Source organism: Furipterus horrens, unplaced genomic scaffold, assembly GCF_987537825.1.
Source record: "Furipterus horrens unplaced genomic scaffold, mFurHor1.1.pri manual_scaffold_6, whole genome shotgun sequence".
Taxonomy (NCBI): Eukaryota; Metazoa; Chordata; class Mammalia; order Chiroptera; family Furipteridae; genus Furipterus; species Furipterus horrens.
Genome location: NW_028327176.1, coordinates 55,659,105 through 55,674,179, shown reverse-complemented (window position 1 = coordinate 55,674,179; position 15,075 = coordinate 55,659,105). Strand labels below are relative to the sequence as shown.

The 15,075-nt window shown below is 43.5% G+C and overlaps 1 protein-coding gene across 1 annotated transcript in view; it reads right to left on the bottom strand.

The window, feature by feature from the left end:
- Nucleotides 1-5,778: 5,778 nt before the first annotated feature.
- Nucleotides 5,779-15,075, bottom strand: part of HK2 (hexokinase 2) — a 73,672-nt gene continuing 64,375 nt past the window's right edge. The window contains exons 13-18 of the mRNA XM_090281600.1: nucleotides 14,048-14,143; nucleotides 13,483-13,582; nucleotides 13,202-13,385; nucleotides 11,747-11,902; nucleotides 9,745-9,978; nucleotides 5,779-8,007 (exon numbers count right to left, since the gene is read on the bottom strand). Of these exons, the coding sequence (XP_090137726.1) occupies nucleotides 7,863-8,007; nucleotides 9,745-9,978; nucleotides 11,747-11,902; nucleotides 13,202-13,385; nucleotides 13,483-13,582; nucleotides 14,048-14,143 (915 nt within the window). The 3' untranslated portion in view covers nucleotides 5,779-7,862. The remainder of the gene's footprint in view (nucleotides 8,008-9,744; nucleotides 9,979-11,746; nucleotides 11,903-13,201; nucleotides 13,386-13,482; nucleotides 13,583-14,047; nucleotides 14,144-15,075) is intronic.

Genomic DNA, 15,075 nt, shown 5'->3' with positions numbered 1-15,075 from the left:
GGCAGTGGGTGCCATGTGGTGCTAATTTCCAGAACATTTGAAAGTTTAAATAAACAAAAACAACTGCTGTGCAAGAAGAAAATAAAGGTCACCTGTGGGATTGTAAATTTGTTAAGCCACTATCAAACACAGTATGAAGTTTCCTCAAAAAATCAAAAATAGAATTACCACATGACAAGCAATCCCACTTCTGTGTTTATCTGAAGAAATCCAAAATACTAATTTGAGAAGACTTATGATATATAGATATATATATATATCCATGTGTTTATTGCAGCTTTATTTATAATGGCCAAGATATGGAAACAACATAAGAGTCCATTAATAGATGAATGGGTAAAAAAAGATCTGGTACATATATACAAATATATACAATGAAATATTATTTGGCAGTGTCTGAAAACTTTTTGTTGCAGCTGGGGAAGAGATGCTACTGATACCTGATGGGTGTAAGCCAGGGATACTGCCCTCATCCTACAATGCACAGGACAGCCCTCACAACAAAGGATTATCCCACCCCAAATGTTAACAGTGCCAAGGCTGAGAAACCCTTAAATAACCAACCAGACAATATAAAAAAATCAAGGTCGATGCACAGCAAGTATAAACTGTCTGGGGATTGACTTAACAAAGAATTCACAAATCCTTTACAGTAGAAACTCTGAAACTCAGAGAAAGGGCAGAACAGATTATATGAATACCCAGAGAAACATTCTATGCTCTTGTGAACACTCAGAAGGTCAATCCCACCCCCCAAATTGGTAAATTCATTGCAACTCTAGTCAAAATTCAAGCTATTTTTTTTTCTTTTAGAGATTCTATAAACATCTTAAAGGAATAATGGACCATGACTAGCACAGTCAAATTTGAAGAAGAAAGCAAAGGAAGACTTGCCCTGCTAGATATTTAGGCACACTAGGAAATCCTGGTAATAGAAATAGTCTGTTACCGGTTCAAAATCAAGCAAAAGAGATGAATGGGCCAACAGGAGGATCAAGAAACAGACCCTTGCAAACTTAATACTGTATTTCAGAAAAGCTGTCACAATTCAGTGGATAAGGGCAGACTAACTATAATGACATGGAAAAACACCTGGACCCTACCTGATACTGTTATGGCAGATTCAGCGAGAACAAACCACTTGGAGACAGTGGATAAGGAAAGCAAAGGATTTATGCCGGCAGCCGGGCCAAGACCAAGTCTCCAAAATGGCACCGACCCTGAATGGGGTTTAGGGCAGGGCTTATATAGGGTCTTTTCCTTCGGCTGGAAAATGACCCTGGCAGGAAGTGGGGGTGGGGCAGCTGCTGGTAGTTGTGTATGTGGCAACTGGCAGCAACAGGAACAAGATTTACAGGATTATCTTTAGTCGTAGTGGGCTGCTTAGCCAGATTATCTGCAGGACAGACAGCTCTGCAAAAAGGCCGGATTCTCTGCAAGAGAAAAGCCTCAAAGAGGCAATTACTTAATGCTAGCAACAGACATTGGCAAATTTTTACAGGGCTTAGGCAATGGGTCCCTTAGGGGATGACTGGAATTCCTTACAAGGAATGGCTGAAGCTCCTACAATATTACATAGAAAGATGGACTCTCTAAGGGTTTCACATTAAGTCCATCAAATACAAAGTAAAACTATAAATAAAATTAATAGAAGACAATGTTAGTGGGCTAAGGGTAAAAAGATTAAAAGTATAAATCATAAAGCAAAAGGGATCAGTGAATTTGATTACACAAAAAGACTCTTAGTCAAGAAAGGATGTTGTGGACAAAATTAATAGACTGGGAGAAGATACGTGCAATATGTAAATCCAGCAAGGGACTGATATCTAGAACAAGGACTGGAAAATCAGCAATGACAAAGAAAGAACTCATTGAAAAATCAGCAAAGAATATAAACAGGCAATCAACTGAAGAAAACCTAAAAGTCTAAGAAATGTATAAAGAGATGTTCAAACTCATCGTTAATCAGAGAAACACAAATTCTAACAACTGTGCACAGAGAAAAAGAAGTAAAAAACAAAACAAAAAAACAAAAAACACCACACAATCTCACTTTACATTCAGGACATTAATACAAATTAGAAAGCTAGATAATGTCAAGCATGGCCAGAGATCTGCTGCTGGGGAGAGGGGGATAGGGGCAACCTTTCAGGAAAGTAATCTGGCAGGAGGGAGAGGGGTTAGATTAAGCAAATGCCCAACCTCTGATCCATCTCTCCTGCTCTTGAGTACATGCTTAGTGAGATTATATCAAAGACGATTAAGGGGACATGTGCAAAGATGTTCTTGATACTATGTTTGCGTAGCCGGAGCTAAGTCAATCCACCTGTCCATCCATGGGAGCATGGATACAACAGGATATTACACAGTAACTACAAGCAATGGATTATATGTGCACACAGCAGCATCTATGAATCTTTTAAAGCATGATGCTTAATGGGAAAAAAACAAAGTAAGACTTTTAGCCAATAGCATTTTGTAAATAAAAAAAGTATGTACACAAAACAATATATACCTTACAAAGACACAAATAAACTGCACATCAGCGCAGTAACATGGTTGGAGATTGTGAATGGAGCATGGGAAAGAGGAATGAGGACAAAAGGCAATAAGAAAATAAAAAGGCAAGAAAAATCCTTGCAAAAAGTAAAAGATTCGTGGAATTGGGGAGGAGTGTGAGTAATTTAGCCTTTTGCACCCCAGCCCAAACTAAAGAAAACAAAGCAACAAAGGATGACCAGAAAGAGCTAGACAGGCTTGGCAGAAGCTAAAAAAGCTATTTCCAAGCTCCAAGAGACTTGAGTGCAGGCTGTTCACTTGCTTGAAGGGGATGGATCTATCTAGTGGTGAGAGAGCCCATGGAGGAGGTGAGGGTTGGGAAGGGAGATAGCCCAAGGGAAACCCATGAGCACAAGTGGCCTAGGGGCTTTGAGGGTCTCTAGTGCAGAAACCCAGTTTAGGTTATACACTGAGAAAATTCCCTCCACAATCTCTTATCCAGTATCATAACCTGTGGGGCATTACGTGAAACCAGGGGTCGGGTCTTTCTGACTTTGATTAAACTTAGTTTCAAATCCTAGCTCTAGAATCTCTCTCTCTCCCTCTCTCTCTCTTTCTCCCTCTCTCTCCTACCTAGTCGTTTTCCCCAGATATTCAGCAACTCCCACCCCAGGCAGCAGAAGACAGTAGCTCAAATCGACTAATGGGCACAGGGTCGGGACCCCTGATAGGTTAAATACAACATCTTGACCTAAGTTATGTTTCAGTGCCTGAGCTCTAAGGTGGAACCACCCCCTGTCTACTTTCCCATGATACCAGACAGAGAGATGCTAGAAAAAACCTCAGAGCTGTTCTCTAGACCTGAAGAAATGGTTCATTCCCCTTACTTTACCTCTGACCAATCAGCTCTAAGCATGACCCAAACCCAGAACCCACGGTGTCTTATAATTTTGCTCTATATAATCTGTAACCTATACGTGATCGGGGTGTTTGGGCTTTTGAGCATTAGCTTCCTATTCTCCTGGATGGTACCATTCATAATAAAATAGCCAATATTTCTCCACTGCAGTTCTCAGTGTTTAGTGTTTGGCTCTGTGAGTGCCAGGTGGATGAACTCTTCTGTTCTGTAACAAATGTGTCTGTGTCCACCAGGGAACCCCAGTGAGAATGGCAGAGTCGCTCTTCCCCAAGGCTCTGCAGTGGTGGCAGCAGTGACCTGGGCAGGGTGCTACCAAAGCTGCCCCCAGCAGCCTCCAGCTGAGGCTGGCAGGCCAAGAGGAGCTGAGTGCTCCAGAGCCCCAGGGAGGGTGTCCAACTCCCAGAGACTGGAAATCTGAAGGGCTGCTGCTTAGGAATGGGATTGAGGCTATTATCACCCGGAGACCTTATTCATGCCCACAGTCCAGCAGAGGAGACATTCAGGGAAACACATTATACCTCATATGTCATGTATTTTAATTAAAATATAATTTTTTAAAAAAGACCATAATATACCCCCAACTGGGGACCTGGTTCACAACCCAGGCATGTACCCTGACTGGGAATTGAACCAGTAACCCCTTGATTCTCAGGCCAGTGCTCAACCCACAGAGCCAACCAACAGGGCTGTCAACATTTTTTATGATACTAAATATTCTTCTATAATAATATTATGGTTTTATAGTATGTCTGCCAATTTCTTATTGCTCAACCCCAGGCCCCACCCTCCCCTGCTCTGAGTCACAGGCACTACATTTTCCAGGTTCCCTTCTCTAGCTGGCTTCCCACTAGGTTAAACCAGTGGGAGACCCTGTAGAAAACCAGAGGGTGGGGAGAAGCCAGGGTATCTTGACCCACCTCCCTTCCTGCTCTATGGTTCCAGCTCCTGCATCCCCTCCCGTTTTTGGACCTTGGTCCATCCAGTGGGATAGCAATGGCTTTTTTGATGTTGCTAATCTCTGGGTTGCTTCTCTAGTGTTTGAATTCTCAGCTCTTCCATCATCTGCATAACCAAGCTCCTGTTCTGAAGTGTTTGAAATAACTAGAACGGACTGTCTTTCTGACTGGACCCTGATACAGGGTGGGCATGCCCACTGTGTGCAGTGAGTGCTCCTTTTTTGCTATTATTAGTCATACAGTAGCCAATACCCTTAAAACTAAATCTTAGTCCCCAATTATGTGTATTTCTTCTGCACAAATTTCTAGAAAATTACCCAACATGCTTTTGATGCATATTGCTTTTTTCCGCTCTTAAATGGTTGTACTAATCTGCACCCTCCCCAAAATTGTGAGAATATCCCCATTATCTCTCTGAATTGAAGTTAGAAAAACAAGGTCTCATTTTAATTTCACCACTAGTGAGGCCGAATTTTGTTTTGGCCGTCTTTGGCATCCTGTTACCCTTGGTGAGCTTCTTCCCTATTATTGTCAGTCTTGCAGGGTCATGTCAATGTCATTGGGTATCACTAGGGACTTAAGAGGAATTCATTTCCTAGGTTTGTGTCTTGCACATTAGGGAGAGGGGAAAGGTTGGTAGGGAGAGCACAAAGGCAAGTGCTTATTAGACGGGCTTTATATCTCGAGTGTGAATCACACATGCCTGCAGAAACCAGCCAGTACCCAATCAAACTGCTTGAACAGTAGACTGCAGGGCCAGCTGTGGCTCTTCAGTGGTGTTTGAAACCCAGGGGTTTAAAAGATAGCCTAGGAAAACTCATCTTCCAGTTGCAGACTGAGTATCTGGGAAGAGAAATATCTGGGGTTGAGACATGCCTCTGAGGAAAAAGGGAAGAAACAAAATGCAGTTACTACAGTCAAGCTAACAAAACTACTTACATCAGAGTGGGCTGAAACATGAGGAATCGATTTTATCTGATTTTAGCCTTCGAACTTTTTATTTGTACATCAATGTCTAGGTACATAAATCCTCTAGATAACCCTCTGAAGAAGTCAGGAAAGAATATTTCCTTGACCAGAACACTGAATATCTGGAAGATAATCACAATCCAGAAGCTAAGAATGCAGAACTGATTCTTCTCACGAATATCCTTTTTATTTTCTAAACTCTCAACTTTTTTCTTCAGAACACTCTGGGTTTTAGGTGGTAGTGTTTTCTGAATTGCAATTCATTTAAGGCCCTTGAATAAAACTTGTCATTTAATTCTACTGAAGCCTGATTCATTTATACACCTGTCAAAGCATATACGGTCAAAATCATGACACCCATAAATTATCCATATTGGCCAGGAAGTACTAATATGCCCAAACATGATTGCAAATACTTATGAATCACATGGGGAGTATTTTGAAAATGTTAAAATTTATTAATAGTTAACATCACATAGTTAATTCAACTAGTTCTTTATTGTACATGACAACATCGCTAGACTGAGTGCTCCAGGACTTGAGATCTGCTATTCAGCACATCCCAGTTCAAGATTGAGATTCACTGTATTTACATCAGGCAAAGCAGCATCAGCAAGGAACTATCACCTAATTGTGGAAACACAAACATTTAAAATGCACGTGCCAGTGTTTCTTTTTAGAAACCAACCACATATCTTTCACAGCTACATACATAGCTATAACTTTAAAAAATTAGCGATTTCATAGATGGAACTTAACTGTCAAGTTTAAAAGTTAAAAGTCATCTCTATTTCTTGGGCATCCTTTAGTTATACACCAATCTAGACACTGTCCTCGGTACATAGTTGATAAATGTGCAAAAATTGGGTGCTATTGAATCATGTCTTTCCATCTTTCAGTTTTGACCCTTGTATGCTACTCAATCATGTTACAAAGCCCATTCCTTCTTTATATTTTAGTATCCAGGAATGAAATGGGCTTAAGGATTCAGAATTAACTTAATTCCTGAAAAGTAGGGTATGAAAATTTGTATGCTGCTCCCCCCACCCCCTACTCCCCAACTATTTAAAATAAATACTGTGTATAAAAACAGCTCAGACTAGAAGAGCCCCCCACAAGCTTCTTGTAAAACATTTACAAAACCAATTTTGCTAGGACACAAATCCCCAAAAGTGTTGTCCCTGAGGCTTCATTCTTTTGCTTGTTTTGTTGTTTTGGTTTGCTATCAATGGTCAGACACAACTTTTTAAAAATGTTTTTGGTGTCTTCTTTCATCTTGTTAGAGAGCTTTAAAATCATATTGACCACCTTAAGAATGCAGATTCCTAAGCAATGAGTCTGAGTCCTTTGGTTAACATCTCAGGTAAAATTGCCCCAGGAAAGTCTCTACACAGAGCAACCAGTGGCTGCGGTTTCTTCAACCCACAGACCCAGCCTCCTTCACTCCCTCCCTTGCTCTCCACCTTTCAGAGTCTGCAGGGAAAGGAGGACCTGGGAGTAAGCTGCTTGGCCATTTCACTCACCATGAAGAAGCTTCCCTTTTCTTCCCACAGGCAAATGAGGTATTTCTAGTAACCAGTCACCTTCCATCCTTTACCCAATCTACCAGTGAGGCCAGGTCTGAGAAGCCCCTGTGTATCTATACATACAACAAACTAATATATAAATACATACATACATACATACATACAACTGATTATTACATACATTATCCAGATGAAGGAGCACATGTACTTCATGAACTAAATAAATTTCAAACATAAGTTAAAATGAAAATACAGTGTTTATACTTCTGCAGGAAAATTTTTTTTAAATCAGACCAATGCTCATGGATGACTCATGAACCCATAAGGAGATGCGACAAGTCCACTTGCACGTGTCAATTAATGGCTTTGGTGTCGCATGCTCAGACTCAGGGTACTTTAATTTCAGGAACAGCAACCCACCAGGTGATGCATGTAGATGAGGTTGAGGAGGGGCTGCCACCTGGCTATCCATGATTTCCCTTCATGGCTGCCCCTCCTCTGCCCCCGCGTTCTGTATGTGGGAGAATCAGGCTCAAGTTAGTGAAGACCTCTCAGGTCTCTGAGAAATAGTATCAACCCCCGTGCTGGAAGGACTCTCCACCTAGAAATGTTGTGCTCAGGGTCCAAGGTGAAGCAGCCAGAGTTCAAGGTGAAGCAACAGTATCTTTTCATTAGTGTCCCCATCCTGTAGGATTATATTTGGACATGGAATTTGGCCAAGGGGATTACTAAAGGTTAAAATTTGTTTTAAGTTTTAAGAGAAATGGTTATGACACGTGTGAACAAATCCTTATTTCAAATTTATCTCTGGAGAGCCAAAGCTTGGGCACCAAAATCTACAGTGAGGATACACAGAGACAAAACACAGTCTGGCAGGGTCCTCTCTGCCAAGGAAGAGCTGAGGGGTCTGTCTCTGACTCAGGGGATGACATCTTATAATTTAAAGCAGGGAAGAGGGGGGACCAGGGGAAGTCTGTTCCGACTTCAGGGACTCTATCGCTGTCCAGCCTCACGGATGCGACAGGCCACAGCAGTGATGAGAGCCGCCCCCTTCCCACTGCCGTCCTCTGACTCCAGGAAGGACACGTCACATTTTGGAGCCAGGTCCTTCACTGTGGCATGCATGACTTTAGCAAAGCTGGAAAAGTTGGGATAAAGACAAAGAAAAAAAAACCTTAGTCACAATTTATTTGTGTCCTCAGAGATGAGATCCTATGAAGTGATGCTGGAAACCCAGGAATAATTAAGATGAAGAAAAGAACAACAACTACCATGTAATAAACACTTACTGTGCATTATATATCAGAAAACTGAGCCTTGGAGCTGCTAGCAAAATGCCCAAATTCTATTTCAGAGCAGGTAAGTGGAAAGCTAAGATTCAAATGTCTGAGTTTTTGGCAAGTTGTGTTCTTAACACTAATCAGTGAAAGAGAAGTTCAACAGTCATGGACGCCTCAAGTGTGCCTTGCACAGGTGTATTACCTGGTCATAAACTTTGGAGGGAAGGACCAAGCCTCCATGCATTCCATTTCCCAGTGGTACTGACTCACATCAGACCCAGTTGAGTCCAAAATGTCATTAAAAGCAAAAGGAGCAGGCTCAGGGGGTTGCTATTGGAACATGATGGAGATCTGCCTTCCTCATCTGGGAGGCCAAGGTCTGAGGTTCCTGTCCTCTTCACAATCCTCATCTGGGACCAAGGCTCCTATTTCCACAGTGACAATGAACATCAGCAAAAGGGACTTGGAACTTCTCAAGTGTCACTCTTTTCACAAACTGTGTAAGGTCTGGGCAAGTCTCTCAACTCCTTGAAACAACCCTGGTGATTATAGGTAGCAATTCAATTGACAAATCTCTCCATCCTCACTCCATCCCACCTACTGCCCAGGCCAGGGGCACAGCTCTATTATTTTAACTTTTAGCTGAAAAGCTTCCAGGAGAGAAGGACCAGGGCATTCCCTGACTTTGAAATAATTTATTCAAAATATATGCAAATGAGTGAAGAAGGGAGAAGAGAAATTGTGATCGGAGTTGAGAAAGCAGGAAATGGAGACAGACAGGGAAAGAATAAAAATAAAAGGGAAATCAATACTTCTTTCCTGGGAGGGGATGCAGTAGGAAAGCCTTCTATAAAGGGCTAGGCAGTACATATACTTTCAGCTTCGTGGGCCATAGGGCCTGTTGTGACTACTCTACCTTGGTAGCTGAAAGCAGCCAGAGACAATACAAGTGAGTGGGCATGGCTGCGTTCCAATACAATTTTATTTCAGAAAGGCATGTCTGTAGTCTGTCAGCCCCTGTTTAGACTGTAGAAAAGTCTTACTCCAGAGATCTGTGTTTCAGTATACATTTACTGGCATGTTCACAGGAGTACTATTTGTAATAGTCAATATCTAGAAGTAACCCAGTATCCTTTAGCAGTAGAATAACAAAGGTACACTGTACAGCTCTGGAAATTAATGAACTACAAATATATACTTCAGTGTGGATGCATGTCCAAGCCATAAATGCTATGTGGGAAAAGTTATTCACAAAAGAAGGGATGCCATATGATTCCCCTATGGCTGGTTCAGAACTAATTAAGACAATGGAGATGCGTACATAGATACATACATGGGAAAAGGAAGCAAGGGACTGAGTCACCACAGCACTTAGCCCAGGCAGGACAGTGAACAGAGCAACTGGGGAGAGGCTCACAGGGGACTTGGGTGGGGAAACACACGCCTACTTCTGGTTATTAATCTTTAATATATAATAGATACATTATATACACTCTTTGTAATGCCCGATTATTTGGTCTAAAGGAAAGCAAGGAAAGAACAGGGGGGTAGGGGGTGGGGGGAGAAGATGGACAGGAAGTGCGAAGGTCACTCACTGAGGATGTAGCTTGTAGAGGGTTCCGTCCACACCCACGGTCACTTTCAGAGTGTCCAGCCCACGGTTTTCTCGTATTTTGTCTACCACAGCGGCCATGCCTGCGCCACAGAGCTGGGCTGCCCGCCGTGCCACCACAGTGCACACCTCCTTGACAATGATGCTGTCGTCACAGGTGCTCTCAAGCCCCAAGTGGCGCAGGATGGCTCGCACCTGCAGCAGGGCCAGGCGGTCACTGGGCAGGAGGGAGACAGCAAGTGGTCAGTCATGTACAGAGAGGGGCCAGTGGCCCATTACTCTAGGAGCCTGGCCATTGGGAGCTGAGTGTAAAGGCCATCACCCTGCAAGGTGGCTCCTGTTCTGAACACAGTTCAGGAGCCAGTGCCCATTGCACTGGACCACACAGACTTTTCCTGAGTGTGGCAGGAACATAAAGAAACAGCCCCCCGGTTCTACTTTGCCCAGAGGAGATCAGACAATGCTACTACAGAACTGAGACTCAAAACAAAAGGACATTCACTGCCTAGGTTTTCCCCTTATTTGGAAATAATAAAGATGAGATAACGCTCATAGGTGGCAGCTGTCTTTTGCAAAACTCTCTCATGTCCATTCTTTCAGTGCTGTGCACAGGTCAGCAGGACAAGCATGGCCAGCCAACATCCTCAGATCCGTGTTCCATTTCTACTCCCTCACCCTGAGTGATCTGAAATCCATTTGTGTACTATTTATGAAGCAAATGTAAATAAAATTGTAGGAAGAAAATAAACCCTATTATAAAGGGAACTAAGAACCCTGGAATACTCTTCTTGCACATAAACAGACATGTAGAATATGTCCTTTCTATTCACTGGTGCAGACAGCTTGGACCCCAGTCATGTCAGTTCCTGTTTTTCTATTTGCTTAAGAGTAATGACACAGCATTAATTTTTAAAGGGCTCTGAAATTCACCATTCTGATTTGAAGCAGACTTTTCTGCCATAAGACTGGAGAAGGGAGGCTTTGCTTTATGAGCCACCACTTGGCATCCTTCTGCATTGCCTGACAGCCACCTTCATTCAGTCCCGGGTGCCTTAGTATTGCAGCCGGCAGTTAGGAAGAACCCTCCAGCCAAGCATAAGTGCTTTAATAGGTTATCTTCCTCTGCATTCTGATTTGCATCTTATGAGCAGATATTTTTCTAACTTTGATATTTTACCTAAAACCCAATATTACTTTGCATCGGCTTATGCCAGCTTAGCATGATTCTTCATGGAAATGTTATAAGCTTTCACTTAAAATGCCAACTGTCTGTAAGATGCTTGAAATATGCAAGAGGGGACCAAAAAAAAAGGGGGGGGTAATTATTTTCTGGAGGGCAGCCCCTTGTAGTACAGGATTCCCCTGCTAGGTAAGTATTCTAGGAACCCATTTGTATCAGTGTACCAGCTGGTGGTGTTGGGAGAGGCTGCATTCAGCTTCAGTGAATTTTTTGAAGACTCTTTCAACGTGTTTGCCCTTTTCATGACAGGTAACTTACGAGATCAACTCCCCACACTGTGCTGAGCATTTAGCAGTTTTTGACCAAAACAGCATGACCCTGTATTCTACTCTTCCTAGTCACCCAATCTTGTCCCAAGAGACATTCTATTTGTTTCCCCAGATGAAAAAAGTCCTCAAAGGAAAACATTTTGCTGATGTGGAAGAGGTGAAACAACAAAAAATAGCAGAAGCACTAAAAGGCATCAAAACGGATGGGTTCAAAAACTGTTATTGAACAGTGGAAAAAAGTCTCAATGGGTGTGTTGCATAAAATGGAGAGTACTTTGAGGGTGACTGAAGTTTAAACATGTAAGAATAAATACACAATTTTTTATAAATAAATGTCGGGTTTCTTGGGTCCCCTGTCTAACAATATAGATATGGATGTGTCAGCAACTAAACTGATCTTTGTGTAAGCCACAGCCTGATCTGACTTGAGCTGAGGAGAACATGGTCCCACCCTACTCTGGGACCTAAATTCTCACCTCTCAATCTGAGACAGGAACTTGGTTTCAAAGATTCCCCTTGTCTTAAGCCGCTCCGAGATGCGACCACGGAAGAGCAGCCCACGCTTGGTGAAATCAATAAGGATGTTTCGGACAATCTCGCCCAAGTACATGCCACTGATCATTTTCTCAAACCTGCAATGTGAGTAACATCCACGGAGATTAAGTAGGAAGGTGGTTGGGATGTGTCAAGTCACCCCCAACATATTTGAAAGTGGAGGGCATGCAGATTCCCCTTGGTGGGAAAGGAAATGCTACTTGACTCACTTGAGCAGGATTCCTGGTGTTCGGTGAAGTTGGTTACAGTGTCCAAGGCCCATAGGGTTCCCTGGAATTGACCCCACCTTCTGGGCTCATTTTCATCCCAAGGCTTAATTCCTGACTCCTCAAGAAACAGTACATACCCAAAGCTACCACACTTCTAGGAGAAGGTAGGAGTCTTAATCCTTCACTTCACTAGGCATTTAGCATGCTTTCCTCAGACCTAATCAATATCACCCAAGTAACAAGTGCCAGCTGGAGACCTGACCTGGACACCAGAACTGAATGTGACTACTTAGTGGCTGAGGGTCTTTTGAATATATTGTGCCTTACAAAAGTCGAGGTCCCCGGCTTCAACCAAGACCCCATCATTATTCCGACTTGCTTTACCCAAGTCTGTGTCCATCATTAATGTTGCCTGTGACCTCTACTCTAGATAAATGTTTTACAAAATATATTATGCAGTTCATTGGTCCCTGATTAATCTAGTTAAGAAACAATACATCTTCCTAGTGGGAAACGTGCTGGATCTTACTCTATTATCTCGCAGCTCAGATTCCCCCACACCATAGTAGGGGCTTTGTGGTGCTGGGACTGGCCCCTCGTCCAGTCCTGACAACAGAGGGCACTACATCCTGGATAGAGGGAAGAGGAAGAGGTCTGCTCTTCTTTGCTTCCTGTTCCTGCTTGCTGCACCCCAGCAATGCTTCTGCTTCTTCAACCTGGTGGCATCCATGGCTCGCCTATCATTGGTTCTCCCCACTGTCCCAGACCTAGGTCTCAGCACTTCCTCCACGACCTGTTCTCACAGTCCTAGAGGTGGGTGCTGCTTCTTACATGTACTAACTCTGTATTCCTCAGTGCCCACCTTTTGTCTTTTCATCCCTCTAAAACCTGTGTGACCAGGTCCCCATATGAAATTCTCCTTGCAATATACTGTCACCCTTTGTTTTCCCAACTGGGCTTTGAAAGCATCACAAAGCAGCAGGAGGAAAGGACTTTACCCAGAACTTCCCATATGTATTGGACAAAAAAACCTTTCCAAGGAAATCCCTTCTATTAACATCTCAAGAGAAAGAGCAATGTGGGCTTCGCTGTTGTAGAGGATCTGATCACTCTCGTTGCCAGTTCTGGAGTACACGTACCAGAGACCACACACAATTGGGTGCCTACCTCTGTTTGCCAGCGTTAAGGGAAAGCTCATCCACAGCCACATCAAATTCTGTGCGGAGGTCATCCAGGCATCCATTGTCACCGAAGGCTCCCCACTCCATGTTGATACACATCCGCCCCTCCTCCCCATCCACCAGCTCGACATTCCGCATCTCCTCCATGTAGCAGGCATTGCTGCCAGTGCCTACCGATCACAGACACATCAGGGTCTTACTAAGCATTGCCTCCCACCCACCTGAGGCTGTGTGTCCCCATGTGGGAAGGACAGTCTAGGTCCTTACCAACAATGAGGCCAACTTCACAGTGAGGATCTTCATAGCCACAGGTCATCATAGTCCCGACTGTGTCATTCACCACGGCAACCACATCCAGGTCAAATTCCTGAGATGGCAAAAGTAGATCCCCAGTCCACAAATTAACCACAATATTTTCCCTTCAGACACTTGCAAAGGAGATTGATGTGTATATAAAACTTACATAGCATGGCTCATTCACTCTTTTCATTCAGGTCTCTGCTCAAATGTCACCTCCTCAGAGACCTGCCCTGGTTATACTATTTAAAAGAGTGCCCTTCCCCAGCCCACTCACTCTGTCCTTACCCAACTTCATTTTTCTTCATAGCTCTATAGCACTGATAGTAGCTCAGGAGATTGTTTATAGTACAGGAATGTGTTATGGACATTCCTGAATCCCCAGTGCCAAGAGCAGGGCTTGGCACACAGCAGACTCACAAATTGCTGGAGGACTAAGTTCATTCTCCCCCCTAACCAATTCAACCATGCTCAACATTTCCCCCACTTTCTGAGTGTACAGATCAGTCCAGGGCCCCTGCCATGTTTCTCCCACCTCTCGCCGGTGGATGGCTTCCTTCAGCAGGGTAACCACGTCCTCACCCTCGCAGCCAGATGCCTTGAAGCCTTTAGTCCATTTGAGGAGGATGCTCTAAAAATCACACAGGAGCGGTAATTAAGATACCAGAGAAGGACTCCTGGGTCATTTCCTTATACAGGTCATACATATTCTCTTTAGTAACCAATCATCTCACTCACAAATGACTGTAAACGAGTTACACCTTCTTGAATTTCCTGAGTGCCTACAATGCACCAGGTAGTAAGCTAAGCACATTTCATGTGTTAACATCATTTAATCCTCACAGCAACCTTGTAAAATGTTTCTTATTATCATGCCCATTTTATAGGTAACTACAGCTGTGAAGCAACTTGCCCAAGGCCTGCAGCTTGAAAAAGAGGAGCAGGATACACCCTCAGGCCCACCGGCTCCAGTGGATGGGCCACACACACCACACAACTGCCCCTGCCAGGAACTAATTTCTACATGCTTGTTTCTCTCACTGAGAAAGGCTGTGGCCCTGTCCCCAACCCGTATTTACAACAGAGGGGCCAGTGTGTGTCTCTGAACTTTGAAACTCCAGGATACAGTGAACAAGTGTGCTGCCCATAATTGGGGTGACATCTAGGCTTCACCACCATCCCAGTGAGGGGAGCAGTCTAGGATCCTTGGAGTTCCCCATAGCCCTCTCATCTTTAATGTGGCCCTTTGCCATGTCATCAGTCCCTCCAGGAGCAGATAACATGGTGCCTCTGAACAGGAGAGAAATGCTCAAAAAAGAAAGGACGTTGTTCCCTGGTTCCATCAACAAACAAATGTGAAGGTCATCCAGGCCCCCCTCCCCCAAGATGCCAGAATCATAAATGGGCTGTGCGCTCACTATCCACCGACGTGAATGGTTCTTCCAGACCTAGTTTGGTTGTTCATGCCTATCAGCCTGGCATTTCATGGCCCAGATGTTTGGTATCAATAGTCAACCTAAATGTGTCACACTGTGTTCTGATCATGGGAGATTCAGAAAAGCA